The following is a 23,537-nucleotide window of genomic DNA, read 5'->3' as shown; positions in this document are numbered from 1 at the left end:
GTCTAATGTAGAGAAATCCCCCAAGTTAAAAAAAAATAATAATTAAGACTCGCAAGTTGTACATTTTCTATGCCAGAAGGAGTATGATTTAACTTTATTTGGACAATTTCTTTAGGGCTGTGGGGGGGGGGGGGGGGGACGCCGGGTGCGACCTCCTTTACTCCGCCACTGATTTACCGCTTATTCTATAAAATGTTTCCCTTTCCAAGTTGTGTGGCATGCAACATAAATGATAATTGATTAATAAGTAAGTAATAGAAAGCGTTAGACTTGTATGCATCCCCCATCCTTTGTAATGTTTAGAACTAACCTACATTTTCACTATAATCAAAAAATGGACCCAGCAAGTACATCTGATTGAAATTGGGAACATACTAAAGACCTGAAATACTAATGACCTAAAAGACCTGAAAGACCTGAAATTTTATATAAATGATACTTTTATAAGATTTTAGTCAAATGAAATTATTTTGTGGGGGTTTAAATCATATTTCCAGGTATAATTTTGTTTAAAATAATATCATAATGATCAGTTATTCAAGCAGAAATATGAAAGACCTGAAAATTTGAATTGACCTGAAAATTTCAAATGACCTGAAATTTTATATAATTGATATAGATGATACTTTTATAAGATTTTGGTCAAATGAAATTACTTTGTGGGGGTTTAAATCATATTTCCAGGTATAATTTTGTTTAAAAAAATATCATAATGATCAGTTATTCAAGCAGAAATATGAAAGACCTGAAAATTTGAATTGACCTGAAAATTTCAAATGACCTGAAATTTTATATAATTGATATAAATGATACTTTTATAAGATTTTGGTCAAATGAAATTACTTTGTGGGGGTTTAAATCATATTTCCAGGTATAGTTTTGTTTAAAAAAATATCATAATGATCAGTTATTCAAGCAGAAATATGAAAGACCTGAAAATTTGAATTGACCTGAAAATTTCAAATGACCTGAAATTTTATATAATTGATATAAATGATACTTTTATATGATTTTGGTCAAATGAAATTACTTTGTGGGGGTTTACATCATATTTCCAGGTATAATTTTGTTTAAAAAAATATCATAATGATCAGTTATTTAAGCAGAAATGTGAAAGACCTGAAAATTTGAATTGACCTGAAAATTTAAATGACCTGAAATCTTATATAATTGATATAAATGATACTTTTATAAGAATTTGGTCTAATGAAATTACTTTGTGGGGGTTTACATCATATTTCCAATTGTGTTGAAAAATATTATAATGAGCTGTTATTTACGCAGAAATATGAAAGACCTGAAAATTTGAATTGACCTGAAATTTTCAAATGACCTGAAATTTTAAATGATTGATACATTTCTATGTTCTGTGTCAATTTTAATGTCTATTGTTGAGTTTTTATCATATTTCCAGGTATATATGTGTTAAAATATATCAAACCGAAACATGGGCTGTTAGATGACCTACACAACTACACCATCACAAAATTTCAGGTCAGCCCAAATTTTCAGGTCAATTCAAATATTCAGGTTTTTCATATTCCTGTGTAAATAATATATTTTAACACTTATATACCTGGAAATATAATAAAAACTCACAAATAAACATTAAAACTGATACAGAACATATAGAAATGTGTCAATTATATATATTTTCAGGTCAGCCCAGATTTTCAGGTCTTTCGTATTCCTGCGTATTATTGAAATTGATTAATAACGATACATGTACATTGATGTCTTTGTTTTAAATGATGGGGTGTATGGGTAGTATTTGACAAAAAAACAGAATTCTTAAAAAGTCGAGCTATTCAACGGTAGTATTTTGTACGTAGTTATACATGTATATGTACATTAATTAATGAAGCAAACTATCTAAAAGTTATTTTGATAATCTTGGTTGCAGTTCGCCCTTACTCTTAAATTCACCTCCTTTATATCTAGATATGTCATTAATAAAATGGTAAAAACTTTCCATTTTAATTCATATACATGTAAATATGATTAAATTAGAGCGTATAATACAGCAATGTTACAATATGAACAATATTATATGTTTTCACTGCATTTTATTTAGATTAAATGTCTTGAGTACGACTTTGAGAAAGCTTCAAAGCTTACTCAGAAAATCGCATTTTTGTACTCAGCCGGAGTACGAGTAGGAGTATGAAAAAGTTTTATAACCTCGATATCTTGAGTAGGAGTACGATTTGGAGCACGGAGTACGATTTGGAGTACGAGATCGTACTCAAGAAAGTTTTATAACCTCGGGGCCAGAAAAGTTTCTACGTAATGTTTTGACTGACCTTTGTCCAAGCAGATCGTAGCTGGGCGGAGTTGAGACATTACCGCTCGTGACTTAACTTGAGTTAGTCAGTCAAAACATTACGTAGAAACTTTTCTGGAGTAAACCCCTATTAAACGCTTCAATGTTGCTCGGTGTATAACCTCGATACCTTGAGTACGAGTACGGTTTGGAGCACGGAGTACGATTTGGAGTACGAGATCGTACTCAAGAAAGTTTTATAACCTCGGGGCCATTTTACAGAGTGATATATTATTGATATTTTTTGTATACAAGACAAAGGATAGTTGGATAATAAATAAGCTTGACTTTTGTCATATGATTATAAATTGTAAGTTAAATTGTTGATTAGCATATACATTCATTCCTACATTTATAAACCCATCACCTCATTCAGTCAACAAAATGTAAAGTAATCAATCTGATTTAGGCTACTGTCATCATTTACGGCGAGGCTGGCTGTTCCAGGAATCATTATATATACGACATGTATTCACTGCCACGGTAACTTTGCTGTTAAAGTTTTTAACGATGAGGTGTTTAAGATTATCGCCAATCGGAATTAAGAGTACTTATAGCATCGTTACAGCTTGTGAACCACCTAAATACAGCATGTTCCAACGAAGATACACATGTACCATTTAAGTATCAAAATGGCTATCATTTCCACGACATTCACAAAAGTCACACATACATACTATTTTTGTGGACATATGAATTTTTTCCTTCCACTATCGCGTCCCCGGACCCCTTGCATCACGTTTAATGTGGAAATGACGTCATGAAGATTGTCTTGTTTTGATAATAAAATGTTTTTAAGCAAAATATGGGTGTTTTGCGACGGTATTTCGACTTGAAAACTTCGACATATGCTTGCTCAAGTACCATTTTTTACTATAGTTGCATAATTTTATAAACAAAAACATATGTAAAAATCATACTTGAGCAGACCTACGCTCTATACTTTCAAATGCAAAATATGAAGGAAAATGGCAATATTTTCATTTATTTGCAATTTTGCGTCCATTTTTGTGACTTCGTTCATAATAAGATATTAATTAGCTAAATAATAACACGCATAAAATTAAGATTTAGTCGAGCTAATTAAGTTTTAAGGTGGAAATGAATATATAAGGTTATAACGAATCTTATTAACAAAGCACTGATCTCATTCGCAGATAATATTGTTAAATGTTATACAAATCAAACCAATTCATTAGATGAGAAAAAATAATGTTTCTTTATTGAAAGAATTTCTTTAACAAATACAAAATCCAACAGAAATTAAGATAAGGTTAAAGTGATTATACCTTAAACGACGACCGACAGTAGGTAAAAACGACTACTATGATAAGCAGGAATATAATGACCTGCACGTGTCTCGTGCTGGTGGTGGATTTCATGATTCATCTGTTCCTATGAAAGTTAATGTTTGCATATTTTGGGTAAGTATACGTGCATCATTTATAATATAAAATACGAATTAAAACTTTATAGTTACGGTTTACACAATATGCACATGATTGAAGAAAATAAACACAAAATGCGCATCATTGAAAATGTTTCCATGAGAATTCAAATGAACTAAGGTTTAATGGTGAGATGTTTGTTGTATTATGATAAAAAATAAGTTATGTATGTGAGCTATTTAAGTTCTGTACTTACTTAAATAGTTTTAAAATTCATTACTTTTATGTATAATTATGAAGATGGATATATAAATAATATTTTTAGAAACTCACCATTGAAGTGTAAGAATTGTTTATGCCTATTACTTTTTTATTTTACGATTGGATTGGAGTTATTATTCCCCAACTTGGTTAAACATATTACGTGATGGATTTGGCGACATTTGATAATAAATTTGAATAACATCATTAGCTTATTTTGGGTCATTTTAGATGCAAGTTTTACTCAAGAGCAGGTTTAAAAATGTATAAATGTACAATAATAACATATCAAATTATCTTTGCATTCGTTGTAAATGTATTTTTAAATGCACCAAAAAGCATCAATTTATATAATTTTGATAATTGGAGACACTATACGCCTATTACTTCTTTGATGTCCATTTAAGAAAACGATGAAATATATTATTTTCTCACTTTAGTGACAGTGCTTGAACCTAAGCTCCAGTACTTATAGCATCGTTACAGCTTTGTATATGATATAACAATTCAAAAATATATAAGAAATAGCCAGATTTAAAATGAACATGCTGCGCTAAAAATATATATCCAGGTCGGTTATGATTAAAATAACGGAATAAACATTTCTCTATTCTGAAGTATAGATATTTTGTAAACTATTCATAATATGCACATATGCTGTTATTGTTTCTTGTTAGATATCTTGAATACAAGTGATATTTGCTATCGACAAGCCCTCTATAACAAATATCAAAATAATGTCTACCTGAAAAGTTTTTCAATTCATTGACGGAAATCTGCTGTAATTCTGCTTTTTGACTTTTGCTTTATTTGCCCTCGTTAATATCTTTTTCTATTTTGTCTCAAAAAATATTTTGCAGATCAAATAGTTTGACTGTTATCTTTATCTCACTAAAATTTCTACGGATATAAATGCTACAATTTAGGAACATTAATAAAAAAAATTTACTTTTCTAAGATGCATATGAAAACAAAGAAATAAATGAAAGATTTGCAAGGAAGGTCGATTAAAATAATCAACAAAACATATATGTGTTCTGATGGAATGATTTATAAAAAAAGAATAAAAAGTAAAAAAAAAAAAAATAGCCAAGGATAATACAGGTAAGATGCAAGATAAGTTACACATTAATCCCCACCGACGAAAATTTGTCCTTCACCTCCTCTTGAACGAATCCAACAGTTTTTCGCGATAGTTATATGTTCTTTACATTGTTCTGAAAACTTTTTTCTGAAACGAATTGTTTTAAGAGGGAAATACGGGTATTGCCATTCATTTGCATGTCTTCATTCCTTGCAAGGTATACAGTACTTTCGCACTATTGAATTATTCTCTTCATTATCTCTTACAAATTTCATTGCACATTCATAACACTTTTGTGCTTTAATGTGAAATTGATATATGAGTTAAAATCATAGTTTGATTTCACTTTTTCCGATCCATATCTTTGAAAACTTATTTACAGAGGATCTAACACGGGAATTTTATCTTATTTTATATATATATAACCATTAAATATTTTCCCTGGCTACTCAATTGATATTTTACAACCTTATTGAATTAATAATAATTAATTATATAGTTATGAACGACTGCCATAAAGTAAAAAATATAATAATGTAAATTATTTACATTAAATCAGTTTTGGTTAATATCAATCTGAAAGTCCCATTCAAATCGTTTTTCACAATGACTATGTATGTATGTATGTACTATGTTAATATTTCAGAATATATGCACTTATTATCGATTAAATGTAGTCCGCTGATCGCAGACACTGCGATTTGGGGAAAGTTTTTGCAATATGCTTAGCTTCCGTCTTGTTACCATCTCCACAGCACGAAGCAGCAATATGAGAATTTCTTTTCGGAAAAGAATATAAATCCAGGGGTCGAGGACGGAATTCGTCACACCCATGCGCAGTAGAACGAGTTCAGTTTCGCCATCTCCACGAATAACTCCAGAGGCATGTTGAATAATGATAATCTGGGGAGAAAAAAATTAAATTATATTGAATACAAAGGTTGGCAATTTGTTCAGAAATTAAAGAAAAAAAAATCCGTTTAAATCTATACCATGGCCGCCGACCAAGTACGCCTTTTGACGCATTTTTATGCGCGCAGAGAGAAAACTGCTGTAATGTAAAGACATTGAATGCACTTTTAAAAAATGATATATTTGAAAACTAGAGAAAAAAAGGATTTTTTTTCACCAGAAAATTTGTTTATGTAAAGTCATCTAAATATAAAAAAAAATATGATTGAAATATGCACGTACGTGCAGAAATGCAGTCAAACGTTATGAAATATGCCGAATTTGGGGTGATTTATAATCAACCAAACTTAATTTTCTGTGCAAATCATTTATAATATCTTCATACATATTTATGGAAAATATATCGGGGTGATACATGTAAATTGATATACCGGGCATATTTCAAATAAGCCCCTTAAAAAATTCCAAAAAAAATCTCTCAAAGCCTTATCAAGATATTTCTGGTTTTAACTAAAATGATAGAGAAACACTAGACTTGTGCATCAACATCACATTTTTAAGGTGGTTACTCTATAATAAAATTTGATCAGTTTAAAATGCGATAATAAACTGAAAGAGATAATAAACCGGTAATACCATAAGAGGTGACCAGAGGGAAGTGAAGACGACAACGATGATAAGCAGAAATATAATGATCTGCAAGTCTCTCGTGCTTTTGGTGGATTTCTTCAAGATGCACCTGTTTCTGAGGAAGTAAAGGACCACGGCAGTGTTGGCTCCGACCATCAGTAGGAGGACAGCTAGTCCTGTAAGGGCGTAGATGTAGGAATAGATGATGTTCTGAGTGGCCTGTGAATTGTTCGAATTCACATCAATAAAATTCAGAAAACACCATGAGCCAGGGTAAAAGGTCCTACTGGATCCCAGTCCGTACAGATGAAGACTACTGAGGATTCCCGAAAGACACCACACAATAGCTAAGATTACGTTGGTTCGGAATCCTTTTGATGGGGAGTTATACTGAAATGGATAAAAAGTAGCAAAGAATCTGTCGAGAGACATGCAGCAGACGATCATGGCAGACGACATTAAGGTAAACATGAAGACGAATCCTACGAAGTCACACACGGGTTTCGAGAAATCCACTTTAAACTCAGAAATGTACCGATACTCGGCAAAAGGATAGGACGCTAGGATCCCTCCTCCATCAGAAATAGCTAGCGCACATACAAAGCGATGAAATGGTCGCCATTTGTGGGTCTTTACGTTACAACACAGTACACCTACTGCAACGGCGTTCCCCAGGGCCCCGAGAATGAATAAAATCGTGACGGGGCCGGCATTTTCATATACAGAAGTCGTCGTTTCTTCGGAGACAATTTTCGAGGAAACTGTCGACATGTTGATCTCAACATTCATTTCTGGCCTTACAGTTGTCGCTATTCTAGCCATGTTTGTAGAACTCGCCATGTAGTTAATGTGAAATTAAACCGTAAGAGCACAAAAAATGACACCAGTCTCTTGTGCAACTTTCTTGATAACTGAACCCTAATTTGTGCAGTTTAAGCTTGATATATAGATACAAGTAGGACAATTTTTCTGCATCACATCGTTGTTTGGGATATAAACAGGGACCTGCCTGGATGCATTAGAATTGAATTTCCTTGTTTGAATGTCTAAACCACAATCAGAAAATTTGAAGCCATCGGTCTCCGAGGAAGAGAACCAATTTGTTTTAAAGAACAGGAACATTTTAGTTAATCATTATTAACGTATATCACGTGAATAATCCAAAAGACAAAAGGGGGTTTTGGGGGTAAAGTTGTTGACACTTGTGACATTTTTTTGCAGATACATTATTAAAAAGGAAAACTGCCAACTTGATGAACATTTTTTGAATTTCTAAATATGGAATTAAATAAAAATCAATATTTACATTATTTTCTAAAGATTACTCCACCATCGGTCTTATTTCTTTATTTCTTTTAAAATAAGATAGCCATGTAGCTAGCATTCAACATTTCTCTTAGAGAAACGATCTCGCTGATATAAAAAATGATTGATGTGCTAAACATAAATGAACAGGTTTGTTTCATAGCTATAAAGTACAAGATATGATTACATAGAGAAACATTTAACTGTACTTTGTCTAAATCAAAAATCTACGTGAAAAGATAAACAATGACCAGTATACGACAAATTATGCTTTTATTATAATCAACAACATAAAACATATCATGATGAACAGCCGACTCTTACAAGACAATATAAAATAAAGAAAGCACAAAATGTAGAACTGAGCATCTTCGCTAGCCAAGGGTTTCTGATCCGCACCGCTCCTCATTGAGTAGTTGAGGGGCGGTGCGGATCAGAAACTTTTGGCTAGCAAAGATGAGAACTGTGTACGGTGGCATATTACTACGCCACCAAAAGTAGTTAGTCACTAAGGGCTATCCCCCTAACTACGGGAAGAAAAACACTTTTTATAGTATTGGTGAAACCAAATCACAAAAGATAAGAGTTACAGTGACTGCTTCCTAAAAATGAACACAGTCTTATCTTTACATTTAAAACCACCCCCCCCCTAAAAAAAAATGAATTAAAAAACAATGGATTATTAAAGACATGTTTGAACATTTATGATTAAGTTTAAGTTTAACTGGAATTAAAGACTTTGGGAAAGCTACTTGAAGAAATAAAGATTATTACAAAATGGAATATCTAATTATTATTTATATATTTGGTCAGTTTTACTTGAAATGAAGAGTCATTTCTTCTGGCTTTATAAACACAACTAAATATACAAATGTTCAGCTTGACCAGCCACCCCTTGCCTTACCTGTAGTAGGTAATATAAAAGACCAAAGGTAGAAAAATGGCAAATCTCAACTACTTTAAAGCAATATAGAAAGTCTGTTCAGCGTATTCAAGTTATGAAATATAAAAAATTAAATTGACTGTATGGTCAATTTTCAAATTATAGAAAAAACATTGGTGGGCATATCAAACTCTTAAAAATATTACCAAGGAAACAAAAAATCATTTTCAAAACATGATTTTTTCATATTTTTAAAGGCCATTGAGGTAATCATTAAACCAGACTCATAGATGTATTTAAAATGTACATGCTAGATAAAAATAAATTGGCGTTTGTTGCTATGGTAACAAGGTTCAAAACAAGAGAAGAATGAAGAAATCCAACACCATGGCTTGTTTTAAACACAATTTAAAATTAATTTTTGTTGCTATTTGTGGAAAACATGCTAAATTTTTGTCATATATATATATTGAAGCATTATTCGGCATCTTAAAACTGCTGTTGCTAAAGAAATATGTTAACGTAAAAAATCATTCAGAAAATCCTAATTCTTGCAAACGTTATAGTAAAGGCGATTCCTATTGCTAAAATACAGATTCAACTGATATTGCTTTAAAATTGAGGACGTTTGGTCTTTTCATTGAAATCAATTCATTTTATAGTATCATGTTTCAGGTATGAGAAAAAAAAACCCTCAGTAGTACATCAAAATATGCAGATGTTTGTGATTTTTAGTTGTTGTTTCCATAGCAACCGATTTCAATTTTCAATTGTATTATTTTTTTCCCAAACTAAAACAAAAGATTCATTTTTTCCGTTAAAACTATTTATGCTCAAGTAAAATGAAGAAAAAAATATGGAATTTTAAAGTGCTATTTACTTACCATGGTAACACTCTTTTAGCAATAAAAATTTCAATAACTTAAATCTTTATATAACAATTTTTATGCAATTATTTTATTATGTGTAGCTGAAACTGCTGCGATCTCTTACAGTTTGTGTTCATGAAGGGTCAATGTTAAAAGGGGTCGCTAACATCCCTGCCAACGAGAGATATTAATATTAGTTGTAGAACTTGCTTATCAGTCGTTGTAAAATAAATAAAGTTTAGTTCAGTTTAAAAGGGGTCGGATAGTCGTCGTCATTTTAAGACACATCTGTAAGAAAAAGGGCTCTGTTTAAAGGAATGGAAAACAATCTTGACTTGGTTATCAGAGATGCTAAAAACAGAGAAAAAAGATACAGAAAAAACTTCAGACTTTTTATATGAAAAATGACAACAATGTCAACCATCTCAAAAACCCATGAATCGAAATTCAAATTCAAAGCAGAGCAACACAGACCTCTAAAAAGAAAGAGGTAGGATCAGGTTCCTAGCTTCGTAAAGGTTGATCTTTATACAGATCTTTATATAAATACCTAGTATATGACAAAGAGTTGGCTTTGATGCAAAGATGCAGATGCCTTTTTTCAAAACCAAAAAACTAATTTCATTGTATTTTATTTATAAAAGTTTGACTAAAATTTCGATACATTATTATTTGATATTAACTATTTTAGAATATTGGATCATGTGATGAATTTTTATCACGTTATGATTGTTGTTGAATCAAACAGGATACAATATCATTAAATACAATAGAATGTATGATTTTTACAATTGTATTTTATCATAAATACGTACAATATCTTATTGTGTCATGTGATTATAACTCTTATTTCAGATTCATAATATATTATGATATAATATTTACGTTTACGTTCTCCTTCCCCTTATTAATTTGCAGTGGTTGATTTGAGTCACCAAATTGTATGAATACAATCTTCCTTCAGTATTTCTCGAAGAACATGACTGACTCTCCTCGCGACTTTAAACCGAATCATGACCTGATATTATACTTACGCTGATTAATATTTCATTGATTTAAATATTTTTAACAGTAACAAGAGGCCCAGGGGCCACATCGCTCACCTGAGCAACAATTGCCTTAATTCTGATCAAATTAGCATTACAGTATCAAAATATCATGACAACTGAGTACAGTAGATCTTGCTAAAAAAAATTTGAAAATCTGCCAATTTTTATCCACCTCTTATTTTTTGGTAAATACTAAGCCCCTTTTGTTGTTGTACCTCTAAGATTTTTCTCTATTCCTATATACCCCCCCCCCCCATTTCGTGGCCCCACTATTCTCTAGGGAATCATGGTTTCATCAAACTTAAATCTACCTTTAATCTCATAACCTGTGCTTTCACACTAAGTACTGAGTTTTGGACCAAAAAACTTTCCCAGAATATTTTTAAAGATTTTCTCTATATATTCATATGTAAAAATTCAAACCGCCATCACGGTCCCGCCCTACCACTAGGGACTGTGATTTTGCAAACTTGAATTTACACTACCCGAGGATGCCTCTCCACAAGTTTAAGCTTTTCTGGCCAAATAGTCTTTAAAAAGAAGATTTTGAATGATTTTCTCTATATATTCCTATGTAAAATTTCATCCCCCATTGTGGCCTCACCCTACCCCTGGACTATTATTTAAACAAACTTGAATCTATATGATCTGGGGATGCCTCCACTCAAATTTGAGCTTTCCTGGCCTAATACTTTTGAGAAGAAGACTTTTAAAGATTTTCTCTATATATAAGAATGTACCCCCCATTGTGGCCCCGCCCTACCCCCAGGGACCATGATTTGAACAAACTTGAATCTACATTATCTGAGGATGGTTACATGCCAATTTGAGATTTCTTGGCCAAATAGTTATTAAAAGAAATTTTTTAAAAGATTTTCTCGATATACTCTTATGTAAAAATTGATCCTCCAATTGTGGCCCCACCCTACCCCCGGGGACTATGATTTGAGGAAACGTGAATCTACACTACCTGAGGATGCTTCCATTTTAATTTTAGCTTATCTGGCCTAATAGATTTTGAGAATAAGATTTTTAAAGATTTTCTCTATCTTTATTCCTACGTAAAACTTGATCCCCCAATCGTGGCACCACCCTACCCCCGAGGATCATGATTTGAACAGACTTAAATCTACACTACCTGAGGATGCTTCCATTTTAATTTGAGCTTTTCTGGCCTAATAGTTTTTGAGAAGAGGATTTTTAAAGATTTTCTCTATATATTCCTATTTAAAACACGATCCCCCTATTGTGGCCCCACCCTACCCCTGAGGACCGTGATTTAAACAAACTTGAATCTACACTACCTGAGGATGCTTCCATTCAAAGTTGAGCTTTCCTGGCCTAATAGTTTTTGAGAAGAAGATTTTTAAAGATTTTCTCTATATATTCCTATGTACAACTTGATCTCCCAATTGTGGCCCCACCCTACCCCCGGGGATCATGATTTGAACAATTTTGAATCTACACTTCCTGAGGATGCTTCCATTTAAATTTGAGCTTTTCTGGCCTAATAGTTTTTGAGAATAAGATTTTTAAAGATTTTCTCCATATATTCCTATGTACAACTTGATTCCCCAATTGTGGCCCCACCCTACCCCTGGGAACCATGATTTAAACAAACTTGAATCTACACTACCTGAGGATGCTCCCACTCAAAGTTGAGCTTTCCTGGCCTAATAAATTTTGAGAAGAAGATTTTTAAAGATTTTCTCTATATATTCCTATGTTAAACTTGATCCTCCTCTTGTGGCCCCTCCCTACCCCCGGGGACCACGATTTAAACAAACGTGAATCTACACTACCTGAGGATGCCTCCACACAAGTTTAAGCTTTTCTGGCTTAATAGTTTTTGAGAAGAAGATTTTTGAAAAATACCAACAAATTTTTAATAATTCTCAATTATCTCCCCTTTAAAAAGGGCGTGGCACTTCATTTGAACAAACTTGAATCCCCTTCACCTAGTGGCGCTTTGTGCCAAATTTGGTTGAAATCTGTCCAGTGGTTCTTGAGAAGAAGATGAAAATGTGAAAAGTTAACAACGACGACGACGACAACGACAACGACGACAGACAACGGACAAATTGTGATCAGAAAAGCTCACTTGAGCCTTTATGCACTATATTTGTCAGCAGAATTCGGCTGCTCTAATGGCTTTTCCGTTAATTGAGCATTACTCGTAGAATAAGGCAGAGATTTTGAAAAATAAATCATGATTGCGGAGAGGGAATTTTATAAAAGTTTAAGCGTGCCTTATTCAATTTGTATGCACACACCCTTGCACTTACAAGACCAAATCTTTCAAAATAAAGATTCAATGCTTAAATAACTTATTAGATATGGATTCAAAAAGACATTTTATAAAAAGGAATTACATTATATTTCTTGTATAACATCACAATTCTTTGTATTTTTTTGTTAAGTGTGTGGAAATCTACGACATGCAAAACGGAAAAAAGAAAAACATGTAAAATGTTTACAGATAAACAGACGATTGTCAAAACTTTGCTGTTCACTTATGGGCACAACTGAGCTGAAAGCTCAAGCTACAGTAAAAACAAATTACAATGTATAAATCTTTATCGAAACTTAAACGACTACGGTGAACAGTTAATTTTGAAACACAGTTGGAATATAGGAAGCAGATGCAAAATTGTGTTTTGGATAATAATCAACATTTTGAATATAAATGTTTTATTATCCCCTCGCGCAACTTGTTGCGAGGGGGGTATTGCATCACTGCTGTGCGTGTGTGTGTGTATGTAGTTATGTGTGTCCATTTTCAGCTTTTTAGCAAACGTTTTTAAAGCAATATGAGCTGTATTTCTTAGAATTTTGTTTTGTTGCAAAAACATGCTAGTATTATAAGTCTGCCTGTAACTTAAACTTTTTAGATAAATAAGATTTGAAAAAATCATTAATTTTTGTCAGGAGCGAGATGTAACTTATAAGGAATATATAGCAGATTAATTTTTGTACAGGACGACATTAATTCAATATTGCTCCAATTAAGGCATCTTAATGGCTTTTCCAACAGAAACAGAGCTAACAGAAATTTTAAAACCATGATATATTTTGTCATATTAGTAGAAAATAACATTTTCTTTAAATGAATTTCAACAGGAAAATCGCAGCTCATATTGCTTTAAGCAAAATTCAAAGAAAACCCTCTCATGAATGTTCATCAAACTTTGTAAACTTCTTTGGCATGGTAAAAGGACAAACCCTATAGATTTTCAAGTCAATTGATGAAATATTTTTTTAATTATCGTACTAAATAAACGAAATTAAAACAGGAATTTTATGTACGACTTGACAATAGATTTTACGGTAATTTTATGTACGACTTGAGATAAATCACTACCGTATGCAGTTCAAATCAACAACTTGATATTTTTGGGATTTAAATTCAGTAAAGGTAAAAAACAAACGTTTTGTAGTAATGGGGGAGGGGGTGTTAGAATATTGTCCATAGTTAAAAGTTGAAGCGGGCAAGAGATTAAAGTCATCCCATTTACATCGAAACAAGCAGTCGAATTTTGGACATGTTTCCATATGACTTAGAATGGAACTAGTCCAAAATTCAGAAGAGACTGACAGATATCGCACATTTATCACCGGAATTTTTTTTTATAGTAATAAAAGCTGCATATCCTCTACTACGGGTTGACATGCGACAGGCGACTAGAGTTGTCCATCAGAGCAGACTCAGATCGCCATATCTTCAGCTACGTTTTATAATGTATACGAATCGTTTATATATGCGTATATAATAATGGATGTCACTAAATGAATATAAATTTATTTATCTTTAAAGCATTTATGTTGAGTTTCTGCTAGGAAGAGGAAAGCTGTACAATCACGTAAATGTACACCTCTCTCAAGATATAATGAATTCAAAGTGGTTTTAAGAATATGAATACTTATGTCAGATTTATTCTGATCTGATACATATACAAGTATTTTTCTATATACTAGTCATTAGATTTCGTGGTGGCTCAATTTTCGTGGAATTCGTGGGTACCTCTTATCCACGAATTAACATCCTCAACGAATTGATAAATTAAAGTAATAAAGTAATGTTTCCTTTTGTAGATATAAGAGAATACACGAAATTACGTCCCCACGAACCTGTAAAATTCTAGCAATCCACGGAAATTGACCCCCACGAAAATTAATGATTCCACAGCAATGCATTCCCTTCTACAATAATTCATGTCGCAAGGGAATGCTCCGCTTAGCGGTGCCCTTGTTAGAACAGTTGCGTTTGCGGAATAAAGAATTAATGCAATATTTGGTAAATAAATATTCGATGCATTAAGAAAAGGTGTAGTAGGTACACGTATGAAAATGACAACTTAGTTAGTCAAGGTACGTATAGGTGGAATAAGAGAATGGTGACGTCAACTTTACACTAGTTGTACATAATCAAGACATAACAGGCGCACCTATATCAGTTCTTACCGCATGCAGTGATGAAACACGGAATGCATTGTAGGTGCAGAATGTTGCCCGGGACACCTGTTGGACTCAGTACAATCCTTGGGTTATCGTGGGTTACTGCGAGGAATGCTGAAATCCGGTCAGAACGGGTACTCTGAATACATTGCATCTTAACTGTGGGTGCTTTCCATTTAACCGGCATCGTCGGATTTGCCGGTGTTGCCATCGTCGCCGATTGCTGGAACGCGCGTCGCCGGCGAGCGATTGTGGCAACGCAATATACCGTTGCCGATTAGGAAACAATATGGCGTCAAGGTTATCACATTCTACAAAACCGTGAATTCTCAAACTACAATTTGTCCTACTACATTGAAATACAAATACAAAAAACTGCAAATAGCCAAAGTTTCTGGATCAAATTTTAAGATATTAAGTATCATTAAATGAATTCATATCTTGAATTTCATAAACGTGAAGGCACCTTTTATTTACTAGATCTTGGCCTTAAGTTTTAGAATTTGAAGTTTTAGAAAAGTTTAAGCGTGCTATATTTAATTTGTATACACACACCCTTGCACTTATGAGACCAAGTCTTTCAAAAATAAAGATTCAATGCTTAAATATTCAATTAGATATGGATCCAAAAAAGACCTATTTTGTATCTCAAATTGTAATAAAAGAAATTACAATATATTTCTTGTATAACATCACAATTCTTTGTATTTTGTTTGTTAAATATGTGGAAATCTACGACATCCAAAACGGAAAAAAGAAAAACATGGAAAATGTTTACAGATGAAAAGGGGATTGTCAAAACTTTGCTGCTCACTTATAGGCATAACTGAGCTGAAAGCCCAAGCTACTAAAAAAAATACAATGTATAAATCACTATCAAAACTTAAAGACTATGATGAAGAGTTAATTTGGAAGCACAGTAGGAATTTAGGAAGCAGATGCAAATTTGTGTTGTGCTTAATAATCAACATTTTGAAGATATGAGTTTTATTGGAAGAGTTGCATTTGCGGAATAATTAATTTATGCAATATACGTTAAATAAATATAAGATGCATTAAGAAAAGGTGCAGTAGATACACATATAAAGAATTATAACTTAGCTGGTCATGGTATAATAAGAGAATGGTGACGTCAACATTACATTAGTTGTACGTAATCAAGACATAACAGGCGCACCAACATGTATGCCGGTTTTTAGCGCACGCAGTGAGGAAATACGGAATGCATTGTAGCTGCAGAATGTATCCTGGGACACCTGTTGGACTGAGTACAATCCTTGGGTTATCGTGGGTTACAGCGAGGAATGCTGAAATCCGGTCAGAACGGGTACTCTGAATACATTGCATCTTAACTTTGAGACGTTCCATGACGTCATTGGCATGCAATGGCGCTGTTGGTGCGTAATTTGGCAACTCTTTTCACGTAACTCTTGAAATCGGAGGTTACGGTGTTAAATTTTATAATTTGCAGGTCGTTTTTATCATTTAAAAAAACCACCAACGGTAACAAAAAAACATGGACAGGCGATGTAACATCGTCTAGTAATTAACCGCATTGATTGAACATGATCGCCACGCCTCAATGGCTGATCCCTCGTTAGCGACTGGTTACACGTAAAGGTGTCAGAATTACAAAACACGGACAAATTACTGCTGCAATGACATGTCATTTAACCAGCATAGTGACTACCTGACGGCTAGACCGGTGTTGTTTAAGGTAAGAGTGATGCACCCAAGATCCCTGAGAACCGTAACCACTCTAGGAATGTCAACGATCCCATTCTATTAGATGCAAGTTTCTGCAAGATGCGTTTGTTTGGAAATTGAAATGATTCACTTGCCGTTTTATTATTGTCAGATAATAAAGTGTTAAGCAGCATTAAACACATACCTTTAATATTAAATTATTTCTTTTAATGTCGTTTATTTTAGTTATTTTTTGCAAACAAAAGACTAACATTTGAGAACCGGGTACAGAGGCCGAGCATGCGAAAAGCTCGGTCAACATTATACATTAAAGGATTTAGGTTTGTAGGGAATATCATTGATGATTTTGAGAAATTCACAATTATTATTGCAAAGAACATACACTTTTTCCAATTCAAATAAACATAATTCAGCGTACCAAATGAATTTCTACCATTTTTATTTCAATATATAAAAATTTAAAACAAAGTAAATTCTTATAAAAATAGTACATAGTAATAATACGCCATTTAATAGCAAATTCACAGCACTATTGGCCACGCCATTCATACATGTATCTGTTATAAATCTTCAAAAACCAAACAAGCGTACATGTCTGATAAATTAGTAGGTTTTGTCAGTCGTACATATTAATGGAAACTTTCTGGTATTTAGTGCTGTCGTTAGATAGGTCGGTGCTGTCTGAATTGGTTGATAGGACATCGTCCATATCGGCGATACCCGACTCCCCACCTAGGGAGTAATCCCCTGGGGAGGAGGAGCGCATGTAGCGGGCCCTGACAAACTTCTTGAGGACGCTCGGGGTCGAGGATGGGAAGTGAATGGTCTCGTTGAACTGTTTGTAGTCAAACTCGAACACACCAGAAGGAGTGCAGACGGTGGACATGGGTTTAAACTTGTGCTGCCAGAGGATCTCGTGAGGTAGGTAGGAGGTACGGGCCTGGAACGACATCCCCGTGCTTTCGATCACCCCCTGGAGGAACACAATTAGTTCAAAGTCCGCGGACTTGATCTCGCCCTCGTCCAGAGCCCAGAAAGGACTGGTCGGTGTGATCTTGTGCTGGAGGACGATGGGCCACCTCAGAGAGATCCGATTCGAGTTTAACTCACTGTAGAGATCAAGGTCGTGGCGAAAATGTGAAATGTATTCTCCGTCACTTGTTATTTTGTCTTTAACGCACACAGCGCGTGCATGCATGTCAATCATGTCTGACTTTTGGAGGTCCCCTACACGTAAGTACAAATACCTGTCCTCCCCGTCTTGATAAATACACACATTTTTGCTGAACAGAATTGTATTGCCTCTTTTTTTTGGTTTCTGTACTTTGGCAATAACAATACCCGTCAGAAGAGCTTGTAAAAGAGCCCCTAAAATAGACTGGACTGTTACCATGAATACAGCAGCCGAACAGTTGTCTGTGACGTAACGAGTTCCGTATCCTATTGTCGTCTGCGTCTCCATCGAAAACAAAATCATAGAAATAAAATCATGGGCGTTCTCTACACAGTACGGTTTTTCCTCTATCACATTACTCTCCTCAAAGTCTCCATTAGTGTAGGCGATGAGAAAATACACACCGGCGAATGTGACCCAGCTAAAGACAACGGAGAGCGCAAACAAGGACAGAAACAGCCTCCATTGCATCTCCAAGAGGGTGGTGAAAATGTCGCTCATGAAGCGGATGTTCTTACCCCTGATGGTTCTGGACTCAATGTTACACGTGCCATTCTTTTCGATCAGACGCGGAAGGGTCCGTGTGGTGTTGACTTTCGTAGTTTTGGCGAACCTGACTTTGGCCTTCTGTTTCTCCGTGGGGACTTGTGTTGTGGTGATTGTCTCAGACATTTTACCCTCAGTCACTGGGAGGAAGCGGGGTTTTCTCGGGGTCGTGCCGGGGATCGGGAAACACAGTCAGCTGATTGTAAGGCCACTACAAGTAAAACTATGCGCCCCCTCTCTCTCTAGTACTGCATATTACCTATTTTGAGATAATGGCTGTCGTTTGTTTCGCTTCCTTACACACGTTACGCTTCAGTGCACATGACACGACAGTCATTAGGAGGGTGGTGCTAGCGCTCATTTACATAAGGTAATGTGTTCCCTCTACAGTGACTGATGGATATGGGTCTATCTTCTTGAACTCTCTTGTCACAAATATTTGTCCTCGTTTCACGGATGATGGTCAAATGTATTCAGACAACGTTAATTCAATGCTTTGCCATTCATTTCGATAATTATATCGAAACAATTCATTGGGAATTCCCGATTACGTAAGAGAAATCATAAATCTCACGCTTGATTTTGTTTCGTTGTCTTTTTGTTCAGTGTAAGTTGTAGATCCTATATAACAATGTCACGTATTTAGTGAAAACATCCTTAGTCATATAGTCCAAATCACTCTCATACACCAGACGCGATGTCCGGGGCGGTAATAAAAAAACTACAAATGCTAGTATCCCGGAATCGCATACCAGTGTTTAATTTGTTCAACCTACAACATATTGATATCTACATAAAAAAAACTTTGAAAGGTCACTTATCAAGTTAATTCAATATTGCACGTTAAATTGACGCATTAACAACTAAGTTGCGGGTCATTTTTTTTTATAGGAATATGAAACTACTAGCATTCATATTCTAAAGTTGATATATTTGGGATTTTTCTTTACTTAAGAATAGCTTATGGCTAAGAAAATCATTCCTTTAATTCTCAGGAATATCAAATGTTTTAAAATTTGTTCATTATCCAGACTCCTTTAACTTAGTACTGATAGGAAATTCTATCGTTCAAAATCCTACTGGTGAAAAAAATTCATAAAAAACTCTGCAACATGAATAATATACATGTGTACTTTGTAGGGACCACTCATGGTTTTTTAGGTTTCTTTTGTGTTTGTTTTTTGTAGTTTTCTCTTTGCTGTTGTTTTTTGTGATATTAACGCTAATAACATAGATTAATGTCTATATCCATGTGGATGTATTTATTAAATAAATATATGGTTATAATTGTCGAACGCAGAAAATCCAAATCCATTCTTTGAGGAAGGAATTAACATCTGTCATGTGAACTACTTCAAACAGATCAGCTGTTTGTGATTGCGCAATGTTGTCTTGAATTCTCATGAATTATTCATGACCCATCTCCGTATTTTTCCATTTGATCACAGTTTATGTCTAAGGTTTTATTTCTTCTTAAGATTTTTTTTTGTGACACCGTACACCTTATTGTGATGAATTATATCAACTACACAGGCATTCTAGAACCTGCTTAGATACTCTTGGAGCCTCTTCGTTGTTTATATATAAAGTGTGCTATTTATGTTAAGAAAGTAGATTGTTATACAAATGTATTTTTAAGTTCTATAAATGTTAAAACTTTAATGTAAAATATACTAGTATTTATACATGTATTTGGTTTGTTTCCATACTAAAGTTATGTTCTGTTCTATGTACTTCAAAATAAAACATTTGAATCTCAAGAATTCATTCTAAAGAGGTGCTTCTTCGTTATTTGAAATTAAAATGAGAATATACATTTGTATATTCAACGAGTATAAATAGACTCATAATAAATCAAAAAGTAAATTATAAGGTAATATACATGTAGCATTTGAGAAGGTAGGTAAAAATGTAGATCCATTTAAGAATTATATTAGCTTACTGAAGACTATTTACATTTCATTTATGCTAACGTCGAAGTTGACAAGCAGTTACAACAGGTATACGCACTCAGGTAGGAAAGGTAAAGCAAATGATGTCATTGGCGCGCTATAAAAAATAACACCAGGAAAAATTCCCTCTAGACACATTCCTGTCGCGTCGACCTTAACAAGACACCGGGGATGAAATCGTTCAACATGGACAGTTGTGTCCGACCTCGCGCGGATTCCGGCACGGACATGGAGGACGATAAGCGGAGACTGGTCAGTAAGCAGGGGAACTACCGGGTCCGACTGGAAAACGTGGACACGAACATCCTGAAGAACTACCTCAGGGACGCCTTCACAACGCTTCTGGACGCAAAATGGCGCTGGATTTTACTGATCTTCGTAATGGGATTTATTCTGACTTGGACGGTGTTCGCTTGTTTTTATCTGTTGTTTAGTTATATAAATGGGGATTCTCTAGATACCCTAGATTCGTACGACCACGATCACTGTATCACAAATGTGTATGACTTCACCACAGCTTTCCTCTTCTCTGTGGAGACACAGCACACTATAGGCTATGGTTCTCGGGCGTCCACAACCGCCTGCCCCCATGTAGTGCTTTTAGTTTTCCTTCAATTCATCTTCGGGATCGGGGTACAGTGTCTGACCGCTGCTCTCGTGTTCACAAAGCTACAAAGATCAAAGAAGCGCGGGGATGCTATAATATTCAGTCAGCAGGCGTGTATGGGGATTGTTGACGGTAAATGGCAGCTCATGGTAAGGGTGGGGGACTTCAGGCGATCTCATCTTGTGGATGTTAAAGGGGCGGGGAAACTGATCAAGAGAACTCCAATCTCAAACACAAACCAAGAGTTCCTAGACTTAGTCCCCATCGATTTTAAATCGGAGGGTGGCGGTGACACCCTGACTCTTTTGTGGCCCGCCGTATTGTATCACACAATCGACGAGAACAGCCCATTATGGCCTCCCGAAAACCTCCACCTGTTCGGGGATTTCTCGGAATTGATTGTGACGATAGAGGGCGTGATAGAGTCGACGAGCCGCGTGATACAGGTTCGAACCTCCTACCTTCCCGACGAGATCGTGATGGGGTGTAAGTTCCAGACGATCAATCCGGGCATCGACGAAGACGGCAAGTACCACTGTAGCTACTTTGACATCAACACCATGTGTCCCGTGATGCAGAATACCCCGCGAGGGAGAAGGAGGGTAGACTACCTTAACGAACAATTCATGTAATGGGGAACATCTTAAAGGGAGGCGAAGGTTGGACTACCTTAAAGGATCAAATTCGTGAAAAAGGGAATACTAAAGAGAGAGACATAGAGTAGGTTACAATTCATGTCGAGGATAACTTCCAAAAGGGAGGCAGTAGAGTGAACAACCTTAAAGTAACAAATTCATGATCATGTGTTGGAGAACACCCAAAAGCGAGGTGAAAGGTGAACTACCTTAAAGTAACAATTTATACTGATGGAACACCAGTAAGGGAGACGGGGTACTAGTGATGCTGTATGTACTGTTATATAAAGATAGCATATACTGATGCTGACTACTAGTGATGCGGTATGTACTGTTATAAAAGATAGCATATACTGATACTGACTAGACCTTACCCCAATACACATCCCTGGAGTATGTGTTCGCTCAGACAGTGCTAGTCATCAATGTCTCCCGGCAGTGTTTACTACAGAAGTGAATCATTGTGATAGAGACATCTTACTTAACAGTCTTATTCTATACAGTGTCTATATGTGAATACTACAGTACGTGCACTATTAGTTTACCATACACCACTATACTAGTGGTTGTATATACGGGACCGAGTCGCAGTGAGGACGTGTGACGTCATGTAGAGGACATCACGCGGACGACCAATCACCGCGCTCATCTCTGTCAGTATTGGACCATTTCCTCATCGATCACAAGTTTTATTGTGGTTGCCTTACTGAACTATCAAGAAATCGTATATTATTTTACGTATATATTTGTGCCAAGTTTTGTTCTCTATCAACTGATATTTTATAAACTTTCAGTATCTAATTGTTATGTGACAGTTAATGAGTTATTTATTATAAAAAAAACCGCATTAAATCATTACAAAAATATCAAATAAATGAATGAATAAAATGTATTTTTTTCAAACTTGTATTTATAAAGTCCAGCGTCTCTTCTCCCCGGGATCACCTAGTTGTTTAAAGTAAAGGTTAAAAATTTGCATTTAGTCTCAAAGTTGTGTCGTGATACATTACAAATCAGACATAAATTGTTTATGTACCGTGTTTACATATCAAATTTATACAAGTTCCTTGGAAATTTATTATTTTAAACGATTATGATCGGATTATTTAATTTAATCTGTCTTTACAGATTTCATTGGCTAGTGCATGAATTTTTGCAAAATGAATTATGCTTCTTAACAGCAAATTTCAAATGATAAATCGAGGATATCATGAACTCTATGAATATCCATGTATCTTATCAAGTGTCGTATTCTGTTGCGAGTCAGAAACACTGCATGAAATGCAGTGCAAGGGGAATAACTCTTGTGTTCTGCTTCAAAACGGATCATTATTCTGAAGGAGAAAATTACACAATGTTCGATTGGAAGTACTTTTTATTTAATTAATAATATAAAAAAAAAATAAATAAAAAAACCATGCATGAGATCACCTTTTAAAAAGTATTGAGCAATACAAAGTTTTACAGAACACTTTAAAAAAATTAATTTTGACAGCTTGTTATGGAAGGTAAAATTATTCATTTTTTGTGGAGACAACACCACAGTAAGAAACCCTGCTGACTTTTTGTTGGTATCACGTGACCATAGAACGGGGCGTGGCTCCTCTGGAATCCGTTCCACCTTCTTTGATACATTGGTCAGGAGTATTTTCGACGTGGTTGAGTCTGTGATGATAGCTATAAAATAAAGTTATATGTATGCGATTTCTTTTGAAAGATATCCCAGATATAAAGATAAAGAATTCCTCAAACATTTA

At 34.6% G+C, this 23,537-nt stretch overlaps 3 protein-coding genes across 3 annotated transcripts; 1 reads left to right on the top strand and 2 right to left on the bottom strand.

The window, feature by feature from the left end:
- Nucleotides 1-5,012: 5,012 nt before the first annotated feature.
- Nucleotides 5,013-7,789, bottom strand: LOC128167638 (prostaglandin E2 receptor EP4 subtype-like). The gene is made up of 2 exons (XM_052833459.1): nt 6,605-7,789; nt 5,013-5,959 (listed from the first exon to the last, which is right to left on the bottom strand). Exons 1-2 carry the CDS (start codon nt 7,436-7,438, stop codon nt 5,717-5,719), a joined length of 1,077 nt encoding a protein of 358 aa, XP_052689419.1. The 5' UTR covers nt 7,439-7,789; the 3' UTR covers nt 5,013-5,716.
- A 9,492-nt stretch (nt 7,790-17,281) lies between these two features.
- LOC128166497 (ATP-sensitive inward rectifier potassium channel 12-like) lies at nt 17,282-19,489 on the bottom strand. The gene has a single exon (XM_052831699.1). It carries the CDS (start codon nt 18,710-18,712, stop codon nt 17,483-17,485), a length of 1,230 nt encoding a protein of 409 aa, XP_052687659.1. The 5' UTR covers nt 18,713-19,489; the 3' UTR covers nt 17,282-17,482.
- A 1,099-nt stretch (nt 19,490-20,588) lies between these two features.
- On the top strand, nt 20,589-22,668 carry LOC128167163 (G protein-activated inward rectifier potassium channel 2-like). The gene has a single exon (XM_052832724.1). The coding sequence runs from the start codon at nt 20,710-20,712 to the stop codon at nt 21,775-21,777; it is 1,068 nt and encodes a 355-aa protein (XP_052688684.1). The 5' UTR covers nt 20,589-20,709; the 3' UTR covers nt 21,778-22,668.
- The last annotated feature ends 869 nt before the right edge of the window (nt 22,669-23,537 follow it).

The sequence above is a fragment of the Crassostrea angulata genome, chromosome 10, assembly GCF_025612915.1.
Source record: "Crassostrea angulata isolate pt1a10 chromosome 10, ASM2561291v2, whole genome shotgun sequence".
Classification (NCBI taxonomy): Eukaryota; Metazoa; Mollusca; class Bivalvia; order Ostreida; family Ostreidae; genus Magallana; species Magallana angulata.
This window is presented reverse-complemented; position numbering and strand designations above follow the sequence as displayed.

Excerpts from the sequence above, each read along its gene's own strand:
- LOC128167638 (XM_052833459.1), bottom strand. The coding sequence starts at position 7,438 with ATGGCGAGTTCTACAAACATGGCTAGAATAGCGACAACTGTAAGGCCA. Across the intron at positions 5,960-6,604 it reads CCCTCTGGTCACCTCTTATG|ATTATCATTATTCAACATGC; the intron begins GTATTACCGGTT and ends TTTTCTCCCCAG.
- LOC128166497 (XM_052831699.1), bottom strand. The coding sequence starts at position 18,712 with ATGTCTGAGACAATCACCACAACACAAGTCCCCACGGAGAAACAGAAG.
- LOC128167163 (XM_052832724.1), top strand. The coding sequence starts at position 20,710 with ATGAAATCGTTCAACATGGACAGTTGTGTCCGACCTCGCGCGGATTCC.